Source organism: Jaculus jaculus, chromosome 6, assembly GCF_020740685.1.
Source record: "Jaculus jaculus isolate mJacJac1 chromosome 6, mJacJac1.mat.Y.cur, whole genome shotgun sequence".
Taxonomy (NCBI): domain Eukaryota; kingdom Metazoa; phylum Chordata; class Mammalia; order Rodentia; family Dipodidae; genus Jaculus; species Jaculus jaculus.
This window is the reverse complement of record NC_059107.1, coordinates 160,013,912-160,034,066: the sequence shown is the minus strand read 5'-3', so window position 1 is coordinate 160,034,066 and position 20,155 is coordinate 160,013,912. Positions and strand designations below refer to the sequence as shown.

The window sequence follows — 20,155 nt, the reverse complement described above, 5'->3', positions numbered from 1 at the left end:
GCAGAAGGGGGCGCACACATCTGGAATTCGTCTGCAGTGGCTGGAGGCCCTGGCGGCCCATTCTCTCTCTCTCCCTTTCTTTGATGCTTCCTCTCAAGGCTGAGGTGCCCGGGAGACTGGAGGGCTCTGCCCACCGCAGGGGAAGGGACCAGCCGGGCAGAGGGAACGCTGCTGGGCCGCGTGTATATGTGTATATATATGCGAGGAAGCGTCGCGCAAGGCCCGGCATCTACGCGCCACGGCGACGCCCGGGGCGAGGAAAGCCAGGCGCGCCTGCGAGCCCCTGCGCATGCGCCCCCAGCACCTCCCGCGAGCGAGCGGGCCTGACGGTGCGCATGCGCTCATAGTCCCCCCCCGCGAGCGCGCGCGGTCGGGGCGGGGCCAGCGGCGCGCATGCGCTCACAGCGCCTCCCGCGAGCGAGCGCGGCCAGGTCGGGGCGGGGCGGGCGGCGCCACGGGAGCCTTGCCCCGAGCGGGGAGAGCGCGTGCGCCTGCCCGTGGGCGGGGCCCTGCGGGGCGGGGCCTTCCCTCACGCGCAGCCCCACCCCCTGGGCCGCCCTCGGTCACAGGGAGGCGGCAACCGCTTCTCCCGAGCTCTTCCCGGCTGGCGGGGCTGCTGCAGCTCGCTTCGGTGCCGACCATGGGGGACCCGAGCAAGCAGGACATCCTGAGCATCTTCAAGCGCCTCCGCTCGGTGCCCACTAACAAGGTGAGGGCTCCTTCCGGGACGCGTTCGGACTGCCTGGCCCGCTGGACCCCGCCGGCGGCCCCCTGCGGGCGCCAGCGGCCGCGGCCGTGGGAGGAGGAGCTGCCCGGCCTGTGACACGTCGCACTGTGGGCCACGGCGGCGGCCGGGCCTCGCCGCTCCCCACGCTTCGCTAGGGAGGGGCGCGCACCTTGGGCGAGGTGGGCAGCGCACCCGGGTTCCCGGATCTCCTGGGGGCGCTGAGGCATGGGCATCTGTGGGTGCCCATGGCGGGAGGCCAGGGTACCTGGAGGCGCTGAGAGCAGGCTGAGGCATGGGCATCTGTGGGTGCCGGCGGCCAGATACCAGGGTACCTGGGACACATCTGGGTGCCCATGGAGGGAGGTCAGGGTACTTGGAGGCGCTGAGAGAAGGCTGGGGGCATGGACAACTGGGGGTACCCATGGTGGAATGCCAGAGCTCCTGGGGGCACCTGACACTGGACCCAGAGCAGACATGGCGTTGGGGAGTATTGGGGGGATGTTAGTTCCCGGGAGCGCTGGGATCGAGGACCTGAGGGGGCTCTAAGAGAGGCTGGGTGCATGTTCCAAGAATCCCGAGGATTGGAGGTGAACCCAACAGGGTACAGGACCCAGTAGGAAGAACTCCATCTGGTAGCAGTGGGTGCTGGAAAAGCAGAGCGTCCACACCCCACCGTGGACCTTGTCTTGGACCTGTTGGAGCCAGTCCTGCTGTCCTTTGATAGTAGCCTCAGTTTCCCAGTCCAGTAAAGCTAGCGCGTTCTCTGTTATGGCTCCCAGCTTTTCTTTGTTCCTGACCTCACTTTAGAGATTGACGTCCTCCACACTTCTTTTGACACCAGAGGCTTCCCCCCAACCCACCCCGCACCCCTTTGCGACCTTTAGTGTCTGGCTGGCGGTGGTACGATGATGCACGGGGCTAGGGTGACAGCTTCCCTGAGGATGACGAGGTAGGGTGGAACCTGGAAAGTGCAAAGGGCTTTCGTGTCACTGTGGACTCTCCCCACTCCGCCTGGAGTTCAATCTGGTTTCCGCTGTCACCTCAAAAGAAAACATCTGTGCCAAGCGTGGTGGCACACGCCCCTAATCCCAGCACTTGGGAGGCAGAGGTAGGAAGATCACTGTGAGTTCGAGGCCAGCCTGGGATCACAGAGTGAGTTCTGGGTCAACCTGAGCTACAGTGAGTCCCTGCCTTGGCAAAGAAAGAAGGAAAGAAAGAAAACATCTGTTAAGAGCATGGACATGAATTCTAAAGTATGACATAGAAAGTTCCTAAATTTTACAAAATTGAGGGGTTTTAAGTCTTGATGGTGGAAGCGAGCATAAGAGAAATGGGGAAGCGCAGCAGTTTATTGTGGGTGGTTGAGGGGTGCAAGAACATGGAGAAAACCTCCAGGCATTGTCCAGTGTCCATTGCTTTGCTGGTATATACATTTATTATTACTGTTATTTTGGTTTTCTTGGTAAGTTCTCACTTTAGCTTAGGCTGACCTGGAATTCACTATGTAGTCTCAGGGTGGCCTTGAACTCACGGCGATCCTCCTACCTCTGCCTCCCTGAGTGCTGGGATTAAATGTGTGCACCACCACACCGGCTTGTTGTATAGAGTTTTAAATTTAGTTTGGTCAGTTTGTAAAGTGGTTACTTTATTGCCACACCAGGATGGAAACTATGTATTTCTTCTGCTTTATCTCAGAACCACATCAACACAACATGTGTTCTCTTGGAATCCATCAAAGGGAAGGCATCTCTTTGAAATAAGAAGTCAGTGTAGGCCTGGAGAGATGACTTTGCTGTTAGGCTCTTGCCTGCAAAGCCTAAGGACTCAGGTTCAATTCCCCAGGACCCATGTAAGCCAGATACACAAGGTGGTGCTTATGTCTGGAGCTCATTTGCAGTGGCTGGAGGCCCTGGCACACCCATTCTCTGTTTCTCTCTATCTGACTCTCTCAAATAAATAAATTTTACAAAAGAAAGAAGTCAGTGTCAGCCCAGGAGGCTGAGGTAGGAGGATATCTAAGTGAGGCCAGCATGGGTTACAAAGTGAGTTCCAGGTCTGCCTGGGCTAGAGAGAGACCGTGCCTCAAAAAATTAACAGGGCTGGGGAGATTGCTCAGTGGTTAAAGGCGCTTGCTTACAAAGCCTGATGACCTGAGTTCAATTCCCCATACACATGTAAAACCAGATGCACAAAGTGGCACATGCATCTGGAGTTTGTTTGTAGTGGCTGGAGGTTCTGACATGCCCATTCATACTCATTCATTTTCTCTCTCTCTCACTCTCTGGTGGTTTGATTCCTATGTCCCCCATAAATTCAGGTGTTCTGAATGCTGGGTTCCCAGCTGATGGAGATTTGGGAATTAACACCTCCTGGAGGCAGTGTATTGTTGGGAGCGGGCTTATGGGTGTTATAGCCAGCTCCCCTTGGCAGTGTTTGGCATACTCTCCTGTTGCTATTGCCCACCTTATGTTAGCCAGGGGGTGATGTCTACCCTCTGCTCATGCCATCATTTCCCCCTGCCATCATGGAGCTTCCCCTTGAGCCTGTAAGACAAAATAAACCTTTTTTCCCAAAAGCTGCTCTTGGTTGGGTGATTTCTACCAGCAATGCAAACCTGACTGCAACACTCTTCTTTCAAATAAATAAAAATATTTAAAAATAAACAAACTCAGTGCCATTATACCAGGAGGCATTTTTGAGGGCTTGCTTACATATTATTGAGTAGGGCATGGTGGTGCAAGCCTGTAGTCTAGCATTTAGAAGGCAGAGGCAGAAAGATCGGGAGTTCAAGGTCAACTACATAGCAGTTCTAGGCCACTGGGCTACATGAAATTGTTTATCTAAAATAAATTTAAAATTATTGTGTAGCCGGGAGTGGTGGTACTCCAGTGGTACTCCAGTATTTGGGGTGACTGGGCAAGAGGACTGCCACAGGTTACAGGCCAGCTTGGGCTATGTAGTGAGACTGCCACAAAAACCAAGTGCACACACAGTGCTCCTTTTTAGGTGTACCACCCTGAAGCAGATTCCTTGACCACTTTGTGCTTTATTTTCCTCATCTGAATGTGAGGTGCAAACCGGATCTAACTCAAAGGATTATTGTGAGGATTAGATTAGATGGTCCAGGAAAAGCACCTTCTATACTAATCTTGCATAAGTGTCAATCATTTTTAATTTTCATTATGAAGAACATAGCTGTGACGAGGCATGGTGGTGCACACCCATAATCCCAGCACTTGGGAGGCAGAGGTAGGAGAATTGCCATAAGATTGAGGCCAGCCTGAGACTACATAGTGAATTCCAGAGCATCCTGGGCTAGAGTGAGACCCTACCTTGAAAAAAGAGAGAGAGAGAGAGAAACAAAGAACATACCTGTGGATGTTTTATATTCTGTAATATAATTAGGCAATATGCAAAAATATTCTCTGATGCCAGGCTTGGTAGCACATGCCTTTAATCCCAGTACTCAGGAGGCAGAGGTAGGAAGATCACCATGAGTTCAAGGCCAGCCTGAGAATACATAGTGAATTCCAGGTCAGCATTGGCTAGAGCAAGACCGTACCTCGAAAAAACAAAAATTCTTTTCTGATAATATTTCACAGCAGTTTGCCATAGTTCTCAGTCTTAGCTTGAAACTGTTTGATCATTAGCATGAAGCTGTTGCCTGAACCAAAATGAAAAGTAGTTTTCATGGTTTGACAGACTTGGACAACTATAAGCTCTGTGTGTGTGTGTGTGTGTGTGTGTGTGTTATTGGGGATTGTATCTAGGGCTTTGACCACTATAGGCAAGAGCTTGATGCTGGGCTATATTCTCATCTCCCCACCTCTCCGTCTTTTTTTTTGGGGGGGGGGTTCAATGTAGGGTTTTGCTCTAGCATAGGCTGACCTGAAATTCACTACGTAGTCTCAGGGTGGCCTAAAACTCACAGCAATCCTTCTACCTCTGCCTCCCAAGTGCTGGGAATAAAGGTGTGTGCCACCACACCTGGCCATTCTCTCTGTTTGTCTCATAAAGAGTTTCCTGCTCCAGCAGTCACATTAATGCAGTATTGTGAGATCCAGACTGACCTTCATTCTCTTCCTCAGTCTCCTTTTCCTCTTCCTTCTCCTCTATATGTTGGCTTAAATCAAATGTCCCCCATAAACTTACGTGTTATGACTGCCTGGTCCCCAGCTGGTAGCAATTTGGGAGGCAGAGCCTTGCTGGAGGAGGTGTGTTCCTAGGGGAAGGCTTTAAGGTATTATGGTCAGCTCCCCTGTGTCAGTTTGGCTCACTCTCTTGCTTTGCTGTCCACCTGCTGTGGCAGAAGTGATGTCCAGCCTCTGCTCAGGCCATGCTGCCATCTCCCCCTCTCACAAGTCAGGGTCTCTCTATAGCTCAGGCTGGCCTCACACTTGAGGTCCTCCTACTTCTGCTCCTTGAATGCTGGGATTATAAGCAAGCCACCATTCCTGTCTCTGACCTGCAATTCCACCTGCTTTCAGTCTCACACAGTCCCCAGGCTCCACCCTGTCAATTGCCCTATTACCTGTGTTTGCCCATTACAGACTGCCTGCTTTGTGCCAAGCCGGTGCTACGCTCAGGTGAACAAGGCAGACACAGCTTTGGCCCTCTACAGCTGCATTCTGGCATTTCCTCAGCCTTGCCGGGAACCCACTGCTGGCTCTGTTTGTACCAGGGAATTGATCACAGGACCTCACTCACCCATGTTAGAAGAGTGTACCACCACTGAACAATACCTTTGCCCCCAGTTTTTAATACCTTTTTTTTTTTTGGTTTTTCGAGGTAGGGTCTCACTCTAGCCCAGGCTGACCTGGAATTCACTATGGAGTCTCAGGGTGGCCTTGAACTCACGGCGATCCGCCTACCTCTGCCTCCCGAGTGCTGGGATTAAAGGCGTGCGCCATCATGCCCGGCTCCCCCCCCCCCTTTTTAATTATTTTGAGACAAAATTTCATTAAGTTGCCCAGGCTGACCTTAAACCTATTTCAGGGGCTGGAGAGATGGCTTAGCAGTTAAGGTGCTTGCCTGCAATACCTAAAAGACCTGGGTTCGATTCCCCAGAACCCACATAAAGCCAGATGCACAAGGTGGTACATGCATCTAGAGTTCGTTTGCAGTGGCTAGAGGCCCTGGCATACCCATTCTCTCTCTCTCTCTCTCTCTCTCTTAAATAAATAAATATTTTTAAAAAACAGAAAAAAAGAAAATCTTAAAAAAAACAAAACAAAACACCACCTCCTAACTCAAGTTCCAGAGTAGCTGGGGTTACAGGCCTGCACTACCAAGCCCAGCCACTGTTCCTGTGGCCAGCCTGTGACCACCTCAGAAGTGACCCTCAGCTAGCCTGCTCTGGACTGTCCACCATGTCTCTGCTGCCACCACATCAGCAGGGCCATGACCTACACAGGCTCTACCACTCACTGCCTCTTTGGACCTTGTTCGTGAGATCCCAGATGTGTCATTGACCCCCATGTGGAAGCCTTACATAGGCTGGGGAGTTGTCTCCGCAGTTCAGGTAAGAGAATTTGCTGCTCAAGCATGAGGACCTGAGCTCAAGCCCTAGCACCCACATAAAAAGAGGTGTGTAGGGGGCTAGAGAGATGGCTTCACAGTTAAGGCACTTGCTGCGAAGCCTAAGGACCCATGTTCAACTCTCCACATCCCATGTAAGCCAGATGCATAATGGTAAGGCAAGCATAGGGTCACACATGCCCACAAGATGGTGCAAGTGTTTGGAGTTCCATTTCAGGCCCTGGCATGCCAATTTTCTCTGTCTCTCTCTCTCTCTGTCTAATATAAATTATTTTGTTGTTTTGGTTTTTCAAGGTAGGGGTCTCACTCTAACCCAGGCTGACCAGTAACTCACTATATAGTCTCAGGATGGCCATGAACTCATGGCAGTCCTCCTACCTCTGCCCTCCTAAGTGTTGCGATTAAAGACAGGCACTACCACACTTGGCTATAAGATAAAAATAAAACATAGAGGTGTGTGTGTGGTGTGCACTCTTGTAACCCCAGTGCTGAGGGGTGTAGGGGCAGGAGAATCACTGGGCTCATTGGTTAGCCAGTCTAACTGAAAAACGGTGAGCTCTGGGATATCCTCTGGCTTCTGCTGCCATGTGCACATGGTGCGTGCATCTGAGTACACATGTATATGCATACTATACACACATGCACATTCATGTGTGTCAGCTCCAAAAAGAAAAAGCCTTTTGTAACCATCTAACCATCCTTATTGCTGAGTTTTTTCTTTGTTGTTGTTTTATGTTTTTTGTGTGTATGTTTTTCAAGGTAGAGACTCGCTGTAGCCCAGGCTGACCTGGAATTGACTATATAGTCTCAGGGTGGCCTCAAACTCACAGCAATCCGCCTACCTCTGCTTCCCTAGTGCTGGGATTAAAGGTGTGTGCTACCACATCTGGCTTGCTTTAAAAAAAAATAAACTTTTTTTATTGACAACTTACATAATTATAGACAATAAACCATGATACTTCCCACCCTTTCCCTACCTTCCCCTTCACATATCCACTCTCCATCACACCCCCTCCTCTCTCAAGTAGTCTCTTTTATTTTGACATCATCTTTTCCTTTTGTTATGATGGTCTTGTGTAGGTAGTGTCAGGCACTGTGAGGTGTGGATATCCAGGCCATTTTGTGTCTGGAGGAGCATGTTGTAAGGAGTCCTACCCTTCCTTTGGCTGTTACATTCTTTCTGCCACCTCTTCCGCAATGGACCCTGAGCCTTGGAAGGTGTGATAGAGATATCTCAGTGCTGAGCACTCCTCTGTCACTTCTCAGCACTATAGTGCTTTTGTGTGTGTGTGTGTGTGTGTGTGTGTGTGTGTGTGTGTGTTTTGTGGTAGGGTTTCATTCGAGCCCAGGCTGACCTGGAATTCACTATGTAGTCCCAGGGTATGCTTGAACTCATGGCAGTCCTCCTACCTCTGCCTCCCAAGTACTGGGATTAAAAGTGTGTACCATATGGTGCCTTTTTAGTCATCCCAGGGGTCACTGCCATCTGAAGAGAAGCTTCTCTAACCAAAAGTGAGAGTAGCATTAATACATGGGTATGAACATTAAGAAAAATGCTTACAGGGCTGTTTGGTGAGCATAATATATGCATTGAGCCAGACACTAGCAGGCATTACTCCCCTAGGGCTCCTGACCTCCTCTGCCACAGGCTTCTGACTCGGTTTTCAGTACCAGGCATGTATTCTGTCCTGTGGAGCGGGCCTTCAGTCCAATTAGTGGTTGGTTTCCTCCATGACAGACATACCATTATTGCACACATTGGGTCATTTGGCATGGCTAGCCAAGCTTAAGGCTTTCTGTGTCCACCGTTTCCACCACTGATGACTTCTCTCTCCCGTAGGGCTGCATGCAATGTAGCTTCTTCAGCCTTCTGTCAGCTGCTCTACAGGGAGGTGTTCAGCTCCACTCCAGCAAGATTTCTCACTGACCTTGCCGACAAAGAAACTGTTTACTTTAAGGGATACTTACTGTCTGTGTCCATCTCTGTACTGCACAGTGAACTCCTCGCTGGTCATGTGGCCTGGCAGGAAGTAGGTAGGGCTTAATATGTACTGGCATGCCTATGACGTCACCAACTCCTTTGTCCCTCGGCGCCTGTCACAGGGTATGGCACATAGCAGGCAGCCTGTGAGCACCACAGTGAGTGAGCCGGCCTCTTCACGCCCAGCCTCACTGCACACCTGCCATTGATAACAATCACGGTGAGTCTAACATGGTGACCTTTCTCTCTTGTCTGGCCCTCCAAAGGCTAGGGGCCAGCTCCTTCCTGATTACAATAGTTCAAGCAGCATTCATCTAGGTAGGGTTTTGTTGTTAATCTTCTATTTATTTATTTATTTATTTATTTATTGAGAGAGAGAGAGAGAGAGAGAGAGAAGGAAGGAGAGAAATTGAGAGAATGGGTGCTCCAGGGCCTCACAACCGAATTCCAGATTCATGTGCCATCATGTGTATCTGGCTTACGTGGGGCCTGAAGAATCAAACCTAGGTCCTTAGGGTTCACAGACAAGTGCCGTAACTGCTAAGTCATCTCTCCAGCCCTTTTTTTTTTTTTTTTTTTTTTTTGCTTTTGCTTTTTGAGGTAGTGTTTTGCTAGCCCAGGCTGACTAGAATTTCAATATGTAGTCTCAGGGTGGCGATCTTCTACCTCTGTTTCCCAAGTGCTGGCATTAAAGGTATGTGCCACCATGCCTGGCTTCATCTAGGTAGGTTTGACAATATGATTTTGACTTATAAAGTATGTTAAATTTTTTTTTGAAAAATATTAAAAGACAATTTTCCTATTTGTGGTATTTTTACAATTATTGTCCTGACTTTAACTATTAATATTAGATTCCATGTCAAACACTTTGTTTTTGAGATAGGGGCTCACTCTAGCCCAGACTGACCTGGAACTCTCTTTGTACCCCAGATTGACCTCAAACTCACAGCAATTCTCCTACCTCAAACCTGGGATTAAAGACATGAGCCACCATGCCCAGGTAGCACTATGCATTTATTTATTTAAGTTTTTTCAAGATAGAGTCTCATCAGCTCAAGCTGACCTGGAACTCACTTTGTAGTTCCATGCTGGCCTTAAAGTCACAGTAGATCCTTCTACCTCTGGGATTAAAAGTGTACACCACCATGTCTGGCTCACTTATATATTTTTGGCACCCACCTGCGTGTGTGTGTATGTATGTGCAGAGGTTAGAAGAGAACTTTGGTCACCTTCTCTGTTGCGTGGCTCACCCGTGTACACCCTGGAGCAGAGTCTCTCAGCCCCGCGCTGTGGCCTGTGTGCTGTATGTGCCTTGATGCACCGATTGGCAGAGGAAGAGTGTTCTTCACTGGCACTGCGGAAGGAACTCCTGATGACTTTTTTTTTCTCAATTTTTATTAACATTTGCCATGATTATAAAAAGTATTCCATGGTAGTACCCCCCCCCCCCCACTTTCCCCTTTGAAATTCCATTCTCCATCATATCCCCTCCCCATCTCAGTCAGTCTCTCTTTTATTTTGATGTCATGGTCTTTTCCTCCTCTTTTGATAGTCTTGTGTAGGTAGTGTCAGGCACTATGAGGTCATGGATATCCAGGCCATTTTATGTCTGGAGGGAGCACGTTTTACGGAGTCCTACCCTTCCTTTGGCTCTTACATTCTTTCCGCCACCTCTCCCGCATTAGACCCTGAGTCTTGGAAGGTGTGATCAAGATGTTACTCAGTGCTCCAGTCACTTCTTTCTAGCACTATGATACCATCTGAGGCATCCCAAGGTCACTGCCATCTGAAAAGATAAGATTCTCTACCCAAAGTGAGAGTAACGTTAACATAAGGGTATAAATATTAAGAGAAGTGCTTACTGGGCAGTTTGATAAGCATAGTATATACATTTTTCCAGACATCAGCAGATGTTACACCCCTAGGGCTCATGACTACCCCTGTTTTAAGTTTTCAGTATCAGGGATGTGTTTTCCCCCATGGAGCAGACCTCCAGTCCAATTGGAGGGTAGTTGGTTTCCACCATGACAGACGTGCCACTATTGTACCCATTGGCTCATTTGTTCTGGCTGGCCAATTATAAGGCTTGCACTGTCCACCATTGAGTATCTTCACTGGTGCATCTCTTTCTCCCATTGAACTACATGTAGAATGGCTTCTTTCAGCTTTCTGTCAGCTGGTCTACATGGAGGAGGTTATCTTTTTTTTTTTTTTTTTTAATTTGGGAGCGACAGACAGAAAAGGGGAGGAAAGAGAGAGAGAGAGAGAGAGAGAAGGCGGGGGGGTGAGAGAATGGGTGCACCAGGGCTTCCAGCCACTGCAAACGAACTGCAGACACGTGCGCCCCCTTATGCATCTGGCTAACGTGGGTCCTTAAGCTCCACAGGCAAGCGCTTAACCGTTAAGCCATCTCTCCAGCCCTCCTGATGACTTTTGAGTTGATAAGTAGGTTCTGTGTGTTGTCTACTTGGTTAATCAACCGTTACTGAGTGCTTGTTGTGAGCAAAGACCAATATTCAGCCTCGGTGTAAGATTAAAAACTACGAAGGGGTCAGGCTGAAGAGATGGCTTAGCAGTTAAGCTGCTTGCCTGTGAAGCCAAGGCACCCAGGTTCAATTCCCCAGTACCCACATAAGCCAGATGCATGCATCTGGAGTTCATTTGCAGTGGCTAGAGGCCCTGGTACACCCATTCTCTCTCTTTCCCTCCCTCTCTCTCTCAAATAAATAAGTAAAATACTAAAAAAAAAAAAAAAAAAAAAAAAAAAAAAGAATCTTATTTAGCCGGGTGTAGTGGCACACACGCCTTTAATCCCAGCACTTGGGAGGCAGAGGTAGGAGGATCACAGTGAGTTCCAGGCCACCCTGAGACTCCATAGTGAATTCCAGGTCAGCCTGGGCTAGAGTGAGACCCTACCTTGAAAAACCAAAAAAAAAAACTTATTAAAAAAAACCAAACTACTAAGGTAGGCTGGAGAAAGGGCTTAGTGGTTAAGGCACTTGCCTGTGAAGCCTTAAGGACTCATATTCAACGCTCCAGGTCCCACAAAAGCCAGACACACAAGGTGACCCAAGCACACAAGGTGGCACATGCCCACAACCTGGCGCATGCATCTGGAGTTCAGTTTCAGTGGCTGGAGGCCCTGGTACACCAATTCTCATTCTGTCTCTCTCTGACCAAAAAAATAAAAAAAAAAAATCGTGAGAAGGATGGAAAAAAGGACCCTTGCTAAGGTGCTAGGCGGCTGTCTCCAGGTGAGAGCGTTTTCTACTCACAGGAGGACTTGAGCCCAATCCGCAGCAAACGCTTAAAAAGCCAGGCGTGGCTGCGGGTACCTGCAGCCCCACTTGCTGAAGGGGGTGGAGACAGGAGGCTCGCTGGAGCGATCAGCCAGTCCAACCGAAAACTGGTGAGCTCATGTTCAGTAAGAAACCCTGTGTGAAGAAGGCAAGGTGGAAGAGGAAGAGAGCAGAGCACCCAGTGTCCTTCTCTGGCCTCCGTATGTGTGTGCATCCATGCTTATGCTTGTGTACACACACGTGCATACATCATACTGCACACACAAAACGAAAATATTCCTAGGGATGGAGAGATGGCTTAGCCTTTAAAGTGCTTGCCTGTGAAGCCTAAGGACCCCAGTTCGAGGCTCAATTCCCCAGGACCCATGTAAGCCAGATGCACAAGGTGGCACACACGTCTGGAGTTCGTTTGCAATGGCTGGAGGCCCTGATGTGCCCATCCTCTCTCCCTCCCTCCCTCTCTCTCTCTCTCCCACTCTCTGTCACTCTCAAATAAATAAATAAGTAGACTTTTGAAAAGAAAATATTCTTATCTATTTGGCAGAATGCTATGTAGTTTCTGTGCTAGTAGAGAAAGCAAGCAACATGACAGGCAAAGGAGCAAACTCAGTGCCCTGGACAGGGTGGAGGGGTGGCGCCGGCGCCGGAAAAGCAGTGTTTCATAAGGAGTGCTGCTCTGGATTAGTTATCTACTGCTGAGCATCAGGTGGTGACGGCCAGAGTGTTCCCAGCAGGCCCACATTTCCTGGTCAGGGTTCATTTACGTGTGAGGTCTCTCCTGAAGCCTCAAAGCTCAGCAGTGTTTCAGATGTCCCGCAGACCTTAGCTCTCCTCACTGTTCATAATGCAGTGTTGTATGTGCAACAGTGTATCATTAATACAGTTACATTGAAAACTTCCTGTTACTATGGTACAAGAAATTAAAATTTGAGAGTTGTGAAAATCTAGGTAATGTATACTGTAATAAAGAAATTTTAAAGAGTGAAGGTTGTGCAGCTTGCAAGCTGGTCACATTCTGTGTGCTGTCGGTGGCTCATCGACTAATATAGATTGGTTACCAGGTGCTGGAGAGATGTTCAGTGGTTAAAGGCACTTGCTTACAAAGCCTGACAGCATGAGTTCCAATCCCTGGTACCCACATAAAGCTAAGTGGCATAAAGTGGCACATGTGTCTGGAGTTTCTATTCAGTGGCAAGAGGCCCTGCCGTGCCCATTTTCTCATTCTCTCACTCCTCCCACACCCAGCTTGCTAATATATATGTATAATCTCCAGCTGCATAACGTTTTCTTTCAGATGTGCTTTGACTGTGGAACCAAAAATCCCAGCTGGGCGAGCATAACCTACGGAGTGTTTCTTTGCATCGATTGCTCGGGGTCACACCGGTCACTTGGTGTCCATTTGAGTTTCATTCGGTATGTGAACCTTCCCTTGCTGGGTGGGAGAGATCATACTATTATAGGAGTATATTCATTACTTGTCTCATTGCTGTGACAAAATGCTTCACAAAAACAGGTTAAGGAAGGAAGGGAGGGTTGATTTTGGCTCATGGTTGAGGGACTGGTCCATCATGGTGGGAGAAGCATGGTAAGAACCATGACTCTAGGTGTGGAGGCAGGAGCATGATGCTTCTCTTTCTTTCTGGCAGTCTTATTAAATATCCCAAGATGGCTTTGAACTTACCATGTAGCTGAAGATAACCTTAAACTTCTGATCCTCTTTCCTCTGCCTCCAGTGCTGGGGTTGTAAACATGTGCCACCACACCCAGTTTATTCAGGGCTTTGTGCATGCCAGGCAGATAGTCAGTTTCCTAACTGAGCCACATCCTAGACCCTCATTTTCTCTCTCTCTCTCTTTTTTAATGAGAGAGAGAAAATTGGCGTACCAGGTCATCCAGCCACTGCAGTCAAACTCCAGATGCCTGCGCCCTCTTGTGCACATGTGCAACCTTGCACGCTTGTGTCACTGTGCATCTGGCTTTACATGGGACCTGGAGAGTGGAACATGAGTCCTTAGGCTTATAGGAAAGTGCCTTAACCACTAAGCCATCTCTGCAGCGCTCATTTCCTCCTTTTTGCTCAGTCTAGGCCCCCAGCCTATAAGATAGTGCCACCCACGTCCAGGCCAGGTCTGCCCTCCTCAGTTAAGCCTCTGGAAGCAGCTCACACACACACTCCGGTTGTTTCCTAGGTGATTTGAAACGCAGTCAGGTTGACAGTGAAGATGAACACACACACACACACATCGGTGTCATCCTCTGTTCATTGTCGGACCTGATGTGAAGGGACTTGACAGACTCCTTGGCAGTCAGGGAGTCGGTGTGGGTTTAGGGAGAGGTGGAAGGAGTGTGCCTTACCTTTATTTATTTATTTATTTTTTTTTTTTTGAGGTAGGGTCTCACTCTGGTCCAGGCTGACCTGGAATTCACTATGTAGTCTCAGGGTGGCCTTGAACTCATGGTGATCCTCCTACCTCTGCCTCCCGAGTGCTGGGATTAAAGGCGTGCGCCACCACGCCCAGCTGCCTTACCTTTTTTTATTGATTACGAATTCCAGGCCAGCTTGGTCTACATAATGAGTTCCAAACCAGGCAGGGCTGTGTAACAAGTCCATCTCAAAAGGCAGACAAAAATCATCACAAGATTGGTTCCAGCACTGGGAAGGTGAGTTGAATTACTTTAACTCACAAGTTGAAGACCAGCCTGGGAAACACAAAAAGACCTAACTCAATTATGATATATACATCATATAATAAATAATAACATACATCCAGTCATTGGGGAAAAGTCCAACAGTCCTAAAGTACATAAAATATAACATGAAAGTTCCTACTCGGCCGAGTGTAGTGGCGCACGCCTTTAATCCCAGCAGAGGTAGGAGGATCGCCATGAGTTTGAGGCCACCCTGAGACTACATAGTGAGTTCCAGGTCATCCTCAGCTAGAGTGTGACCCTACCTCGAAAAACCACCACCACCACCAACAACAAAAGTAGTTCTGCTCCAGACCCCTCGCTTTCTCTCTCATCTCCCCTACAGCCACACACACTTGTGCATGCACTCAGAGCCCCTTTCTAAGGTACCGTCACCTAACAGTGTGGCGTAAGTGGTGTGTTTCACTGAGTAGACCTTACTCTTTTTAGGTAGAATTTCTAATTAACAATTTGACACAGAACAATGTAATTTTAAGCTGTGTCGTTGGAGACAAGCCAGGGGGTCAGGTTAGGAGTCAGAAGAGTCGACAAGCCACTTTGGAACCAAGCCCTCCCACCAAGGCTGGGGTTGACCCAGCCCTACCTTTGAGGTCTCAGTGCCAGGCGTGAGCAGCTCCTCTTCCTCTGTCTCTTCTCCCGTTTGCCGGAGCTTGAAAATGTAACCAGGATCCCTGCATCAGATGTTGTCAGGGCAGACCTGGGGACAGGCCAACTCCACTGGAGATGGAAACTAAGCGCTGTGCCCACTTTGGGTGGAAAGGAAATACTGCCATCCCTACCTACCGCTGTGAGGCTCCTTCACTTGAAGTGGGGCTGAGGATGAGGGGGTCACTGAGGAGCGGCACCCCTTCACTTGAAGGTGGGCTGAGCTCTTGTGCCTCTGAACTGCAACCCAGCCCTGGGATTTGCGGGGGGGGTGTCTTTCTTTCTTTCTTTTTTGGACACAGAGCTGTGTGTATCCCAGGCAGTCCTGGCGGCTCTGCCTCTCAGGAGCTGGGGTTACAGGTATACGTCATCACACCTGTCTACACAGAGTTCTTCGGGGCTCTAAAACCGAAGGAAATGTTTCCAGAAGTCCAGTGGAGAAGACACCATCTAACACTCTGGAATGTTCTTTCCAACTAGATCTACGGAACTGGACTCTAACTGGTCTTGGTTTCAACTGCGCTGCATGCAAGTTGGAGGAAATGCCAACGCTGTAAGTTCACCCCAGGCTCGTCCTTCCCTTCATGTCTAGTGCTCCTCACAGGAGTGGAGATCGTGCCTGTGTGACTGGGAAGCCCCGCGGGAAGGGGAAAGGCAGAGCAGGCTTGGTGTGCTTATTCAGAAATGTGTGAACAACTGGTGAGCACCATGTGTCAAGTGGTGTGTTGGGTCTGTGGTGACACAGCATTGGGTGGCTGGTGACCAACGAGAACCCATCTTGAGGCGAGACTCAGGGCAACTGAAGAAGTAAATGATCAAGAAGTAGATAGGCATTGTTGGTAAGAGCTGTGAAAATTCAAGGCAAGTGAGGATGGAGAGAAACTGGAGAATCTTTATGACATAGAGAGTTTCATTGTGACCTTTGTGCCTTGAATGGAATGCATGTATTTCCATTAATATTTCATCCAGTAAATCAAAAAGCTAGACCCCACCAGGCTTGGTGGCACATGCTTTTAATCCCAGCACTCGGGAGGCAGAGGATTGCTATGAGTTTGAGTTTAGCCTGGGTCTAAGCGTGAGTTCCAGGTCAGCCTGGGCTAGAGGGAGACCCTACCTCAAAAAAATAAAAAATCCAAAAATGGCAGATGTGGTGGTACAGACCTTGAATCCCAGCACTGGGAAGGCTGAGGTAGGATTGATGTGAGTTTGAGGCCACCCTGAGACTACATAGTGAATTCCAGGTCAGTCTGAGCTAGAGTAAGACCCTACCTTGAAAAAAGAAAGAAAGAAAGAAAGAAAGAAAGAAAGAAAGAAAGAAAGAAAGAAAGAAAGAAAGAAAGAAAGAAAGAAACAGAGTTAGAATATCTGTTCCAAGTATACCAGGCAAGTGTCGTGCACTCATTTATAAAATTAATAACTCATATGTAAAAAGTAATTCTTGGCCAGGTGTCACAGTGCACACATGCTTTTAATCCCAACACTTAGGATGCCAAGGTGGGAGGATTGCCATGAGTTCAAGACCACTCTGAGACTATGGAGTGAATTTCAGGTCAGCCTGGGTTAAAGCATACCCTACCTTGAAAAGCCAAAAAAAAAAAAAAAGTAATTCTTTAGCGTGTGTCTTAGGGCTGGGGAGATGCCTCAGTGATTAAAGGTATTTGCATGTGAAGCCTGCCAGCCCGGGTTCAGTTCCCAAGCTACATCTCGTAAAGCCAGATGGGCATTTGTTTGCAGTGGCAAAGAAACCTGAGTGCATGGACACAAATAAATAACCTTAAAGGTGTGTCTAATATAATTTTTTAAATATTTATTTATTTATTTCAGTTTTTCGAGGTAGGGTCTCACTCTGGTCCAGGCTGATCTGGAACTCACTATATGGTTCCATGGTGGCCTCGAACTCATAGCGATCCTCCTACCTCTGCCTCCCAAGTGCTGGGATTAAAGGCAAGTGCCACCATGCCTGGCTAAATGTTTATTTTTATTTATTTATTAGAGACAGAGAGAGAGAGAGAAAATGGGCATGTTAGGGTCCTTAGCCACTGCAAACGAACTCCAGATGCATGTGCCGCCTTGTACATCTGGCTTATGTGGGACCTGGAGAATCAAACCTGGGTCCTTAGGCTTCATAGGCAGGTGCCTTAACTGCTAAGCCATCTCTCCAGCCCCTAATATAATCTTTAAAGAGTAGATTTCCTGAATTCCATTTATAAGGCTCATTAAGAATACTTACATATTTAACCTTATTTACAAGTACAGTATATCTAGTTCTCTCACACAGTAGACTGGCAGCCTTTCAAATCTAGACAGGGGGACACTAATTACATTGCAAAAATGGCATAGATTATATCAATGAAATTCTTTTAGGAAGAGTTAAACTAAGTACAAGAAATTATGTTTGTATATATTTCAAATAAAAATTATGTCTAGCGTCAGTTAAATATTTAAAATTAAAATCTAAAATAGTAGCTTCCACAATGCAAAATTGCCATAAATAATTATTACCCCAAACAGAAGAATTTTATTGCTTAGATTATTTGAATTGACATTGGATTCAATATTTCCTAATGAGAGAAATTAAGTACTAAGGAGTACAGTTTTGCCAGGTAGAAGTGAGCTTTGAGAGCCACAGATCAGTGCAGTAGACGAGATTTTGCTTTCATTGCTAAGATGTCATCCTGTGTCCCCTGAGAGAGCGCCTGCCTCAATGCTTCAAGCACCTGATGGAGCACACCCACTCATTGTCACGATGCTCACAGACTCATACTGTGACTTAACACTGTGTGGCTCACTTACCTCTTACAGCAAAGCCTGCCCCACGTGGCAGTCCTCTCCCGACCCCAGAGAGCAGCCTTGTGAGCCCGCCAAGCTGAAGTTTGATGGGAGGTCATGCCCACAGGTCATCCACTTACTAAGCTAATGACCATGCTCCAGGCCAGGCGCCACCTGTGTGATCCGGGGCCAGTCATTGAATCTGTATCACTTACCCCTCTGGAGTGTGGTGAGCAGTTGTAAAGGCCATTATTGATCACACCAGATCAAGAAAGGATCATTTGTACAGTTTGTAGTTTCTAGAAGTCCTGCTTTTTATTAGGATGTGAACTCCATAATTCACATCTCTTTATGCATCTTCATGCGGTGGTTAAAGGTAGTTTCTACTGATTGTTTAAACAGTTTCTCTGTCTTCTTACCAGTGTAAAGTTATTACCTCACTGAAGAAGTAGTGCTGGGCATGGTCAAGGTTGGCATAGCTCCTGCCCAGTTTGTCAACAATTTTCAATTTAAGCACAGGTCGTGAGTTTAAGGCCAGCCTGGGACTACAGGGTGAGTTCCAGGTCAGCTTGGGCCAGAGTGAGACTCTACCTTCCCTACCTTGGAAAAAAAAAAAATTTTTTTTTTTTTTCAGTTTAGCTGGGCATGGTGGTGCATGCTTTTACTCCCACACTTGGGAGGCAGAGGTAGGTAGATCTCTGTGAGTTCAAGGCTAGCCTGAAACTACACAGTGAATACCAGGTCAGTCTGGGCTAGAGACCCTACCTCAAAAAAAATAAAAAAAAAAGTCTCAAGTAGAAAACCCTCTTCAATATGACTCTGAGGGTGGTGGAGATGGTTTAATGCAGAAACAAGAGCCAGTTATTTCATTCTGTAATGTAAGACTCATATCTAGTTTGTTTGTTTGAGAGAGAGAGAGAGAAAGAAGCAGACAGAGAGAAAGTATGGGTTTACCAGGGCCTCCTGCAACTGCAAACACTATAGCAGTAGATACATCTGGCATTACATGGGTACTGGAGAATTGAACATGGGCCATTGGGTTTTGCAAGACAGTGCCTTTAGTGCCAGAAAGATAGCTTACTGGTTAAGGTGGTTAAGGCAAGGCGCTTGCCTGTGAAGCCTAATGATCCAGGTCTGATTTCCCAGAACCCACATAAGCCAGGTGCATGTGTCTAGAGTTTGTTTGCAGAGGCTAGAGGCCCTGGTGTGCCCATTCTCTCTTCCTCTCCCCGCCCTAGTAAACAAATAGAAGTCTATCTTTTTTTTTTTAAAGCTCCATTAGCTGCCACGCCATCTCTAGCCCTCATTCTAGTTTCATCAATTTTAACATTACATTTTTTTTTTTTTTGGTGGAGGGAGAATTCCCTTTTTTTGAAAGTTTTTATTTTAGAATTGTTTATAATGCTTAAATTATTTTCTCTAGCATTTTTTTGTTTTTGTTTTTTCAAGGTAGGGTCTCACTCTAGCCAAGGCTGACATGGAATTCATAAGTCTCAGGGTGGCCTTGAACTCACAGTGATCCTCCTACCTCTGCCTCCCCGGTACTGGGATTAAAGACATGTGCCACCACGCCTGGCTTCCTAGCATTTAAAAAATATATGTATTTATTTCAGAGACACAGAGAGAGGGAGAGGAAGAAGGGGGGAAATAGGTGAACCAGGGCTTCTTACCATTGTAAATGAACCAGCTATATGCACACTGTGCATCTGGCTTTATGTAGGTACTGGGGACTCAAACCTGGACTGTTAGGCTTTGCAAGCAAGTGCCTGTAACTGCTGAACCATCTCTCCAGCCCCCTTCCCCCTTAGAATTTTTTAATCCCTCATTCTGTGAAACAGCGTTTTGGTCATAATGTCAAGCATCAGGAAATATGTCTGCTAACGTGCACACTTTCCTTTGTAGTCTTCCTTTTTCCACCAACACGGCTGTGCCACCAATGACACCAATGCCAAATACAACAGTCGCGCAGCTCAGCTCTACAGGGAGAAAGTCAAGTCCCTGGCCTCCCAGGCCACTCGGAAGCACGGCACAGATGTAAGTCCCTGGAAGGCTGACCACCTCCCGGCATGTGGGAGCTTCATGGGGATGACTTTTCATTTGGAACCGTGAGGCTTCGTATCTGAAATCTCCCGTGAGGCACCCGTGTGCACTTGATTCTCACGTGTGAAGAGTTATGCTCAGTTGCGTCACGTGAACCCTGGATTACTGAGTGCAGAAGATCTGCCCAGAAACTGTCTCTAGTTTCCTTCCAGCCTCTGGTCACGTTTCCTTTAACTGGCCAATACGAAACCTCACTTAATGTGCTGTTGGCTACAGTTACCTGGTGCCTGCAATCTCAGCATTCAGGAGGCAGACCAGGAGAATTGTGAGTTCAAGCCCAACCTGGGCTACACAGAGCGCTATAGAGACTCTTGTCTCAAAAAAAACAAAAAAAAAAAAGGGCTGGAGAGATGGCTTAGCAGTTAAGGCACTTGCCTGCTGAGTCTA

General features: G+C 47.8%; 1 protein-coding gene across 4 annotated transcripts in view; it reads left to right on the top strand.

Annotated features, from left to right (window-relative positions):
* Positions 1–554: 554 nt before the first annotated feature.
* Positions 555–20,155, top strand: part of Arfgap3 (ADP ribosylation factor GTPase activating protein 3) — a 58,765-nt gene continuing 39,164 nt past the window's right edge. For all 4 annotated transcript variants that reach the window (XM_045152111.1, XM_045152113.1, XM_045152112.1 and 1 more), the window contains exons 1-4: positions 555–709; positions 12,840–12,958; positions 15,380–15,452; positions 19,571–19,702. In XM_045152111.1, the coding sequence (XP_045008046.1) occupies positions 641–709; positions 12,840–12,958; positions 15,380–15,452; positions 19,571–19,702 (393 nt within the window). In that variant the 5' untranslated portion in view covers positions 555–640. The remainder of the gene's footprint in view (positions 710–12,839; positions 12,959–15,379; positions 15,453–19,570; positions 19,703–20,155) is intronic.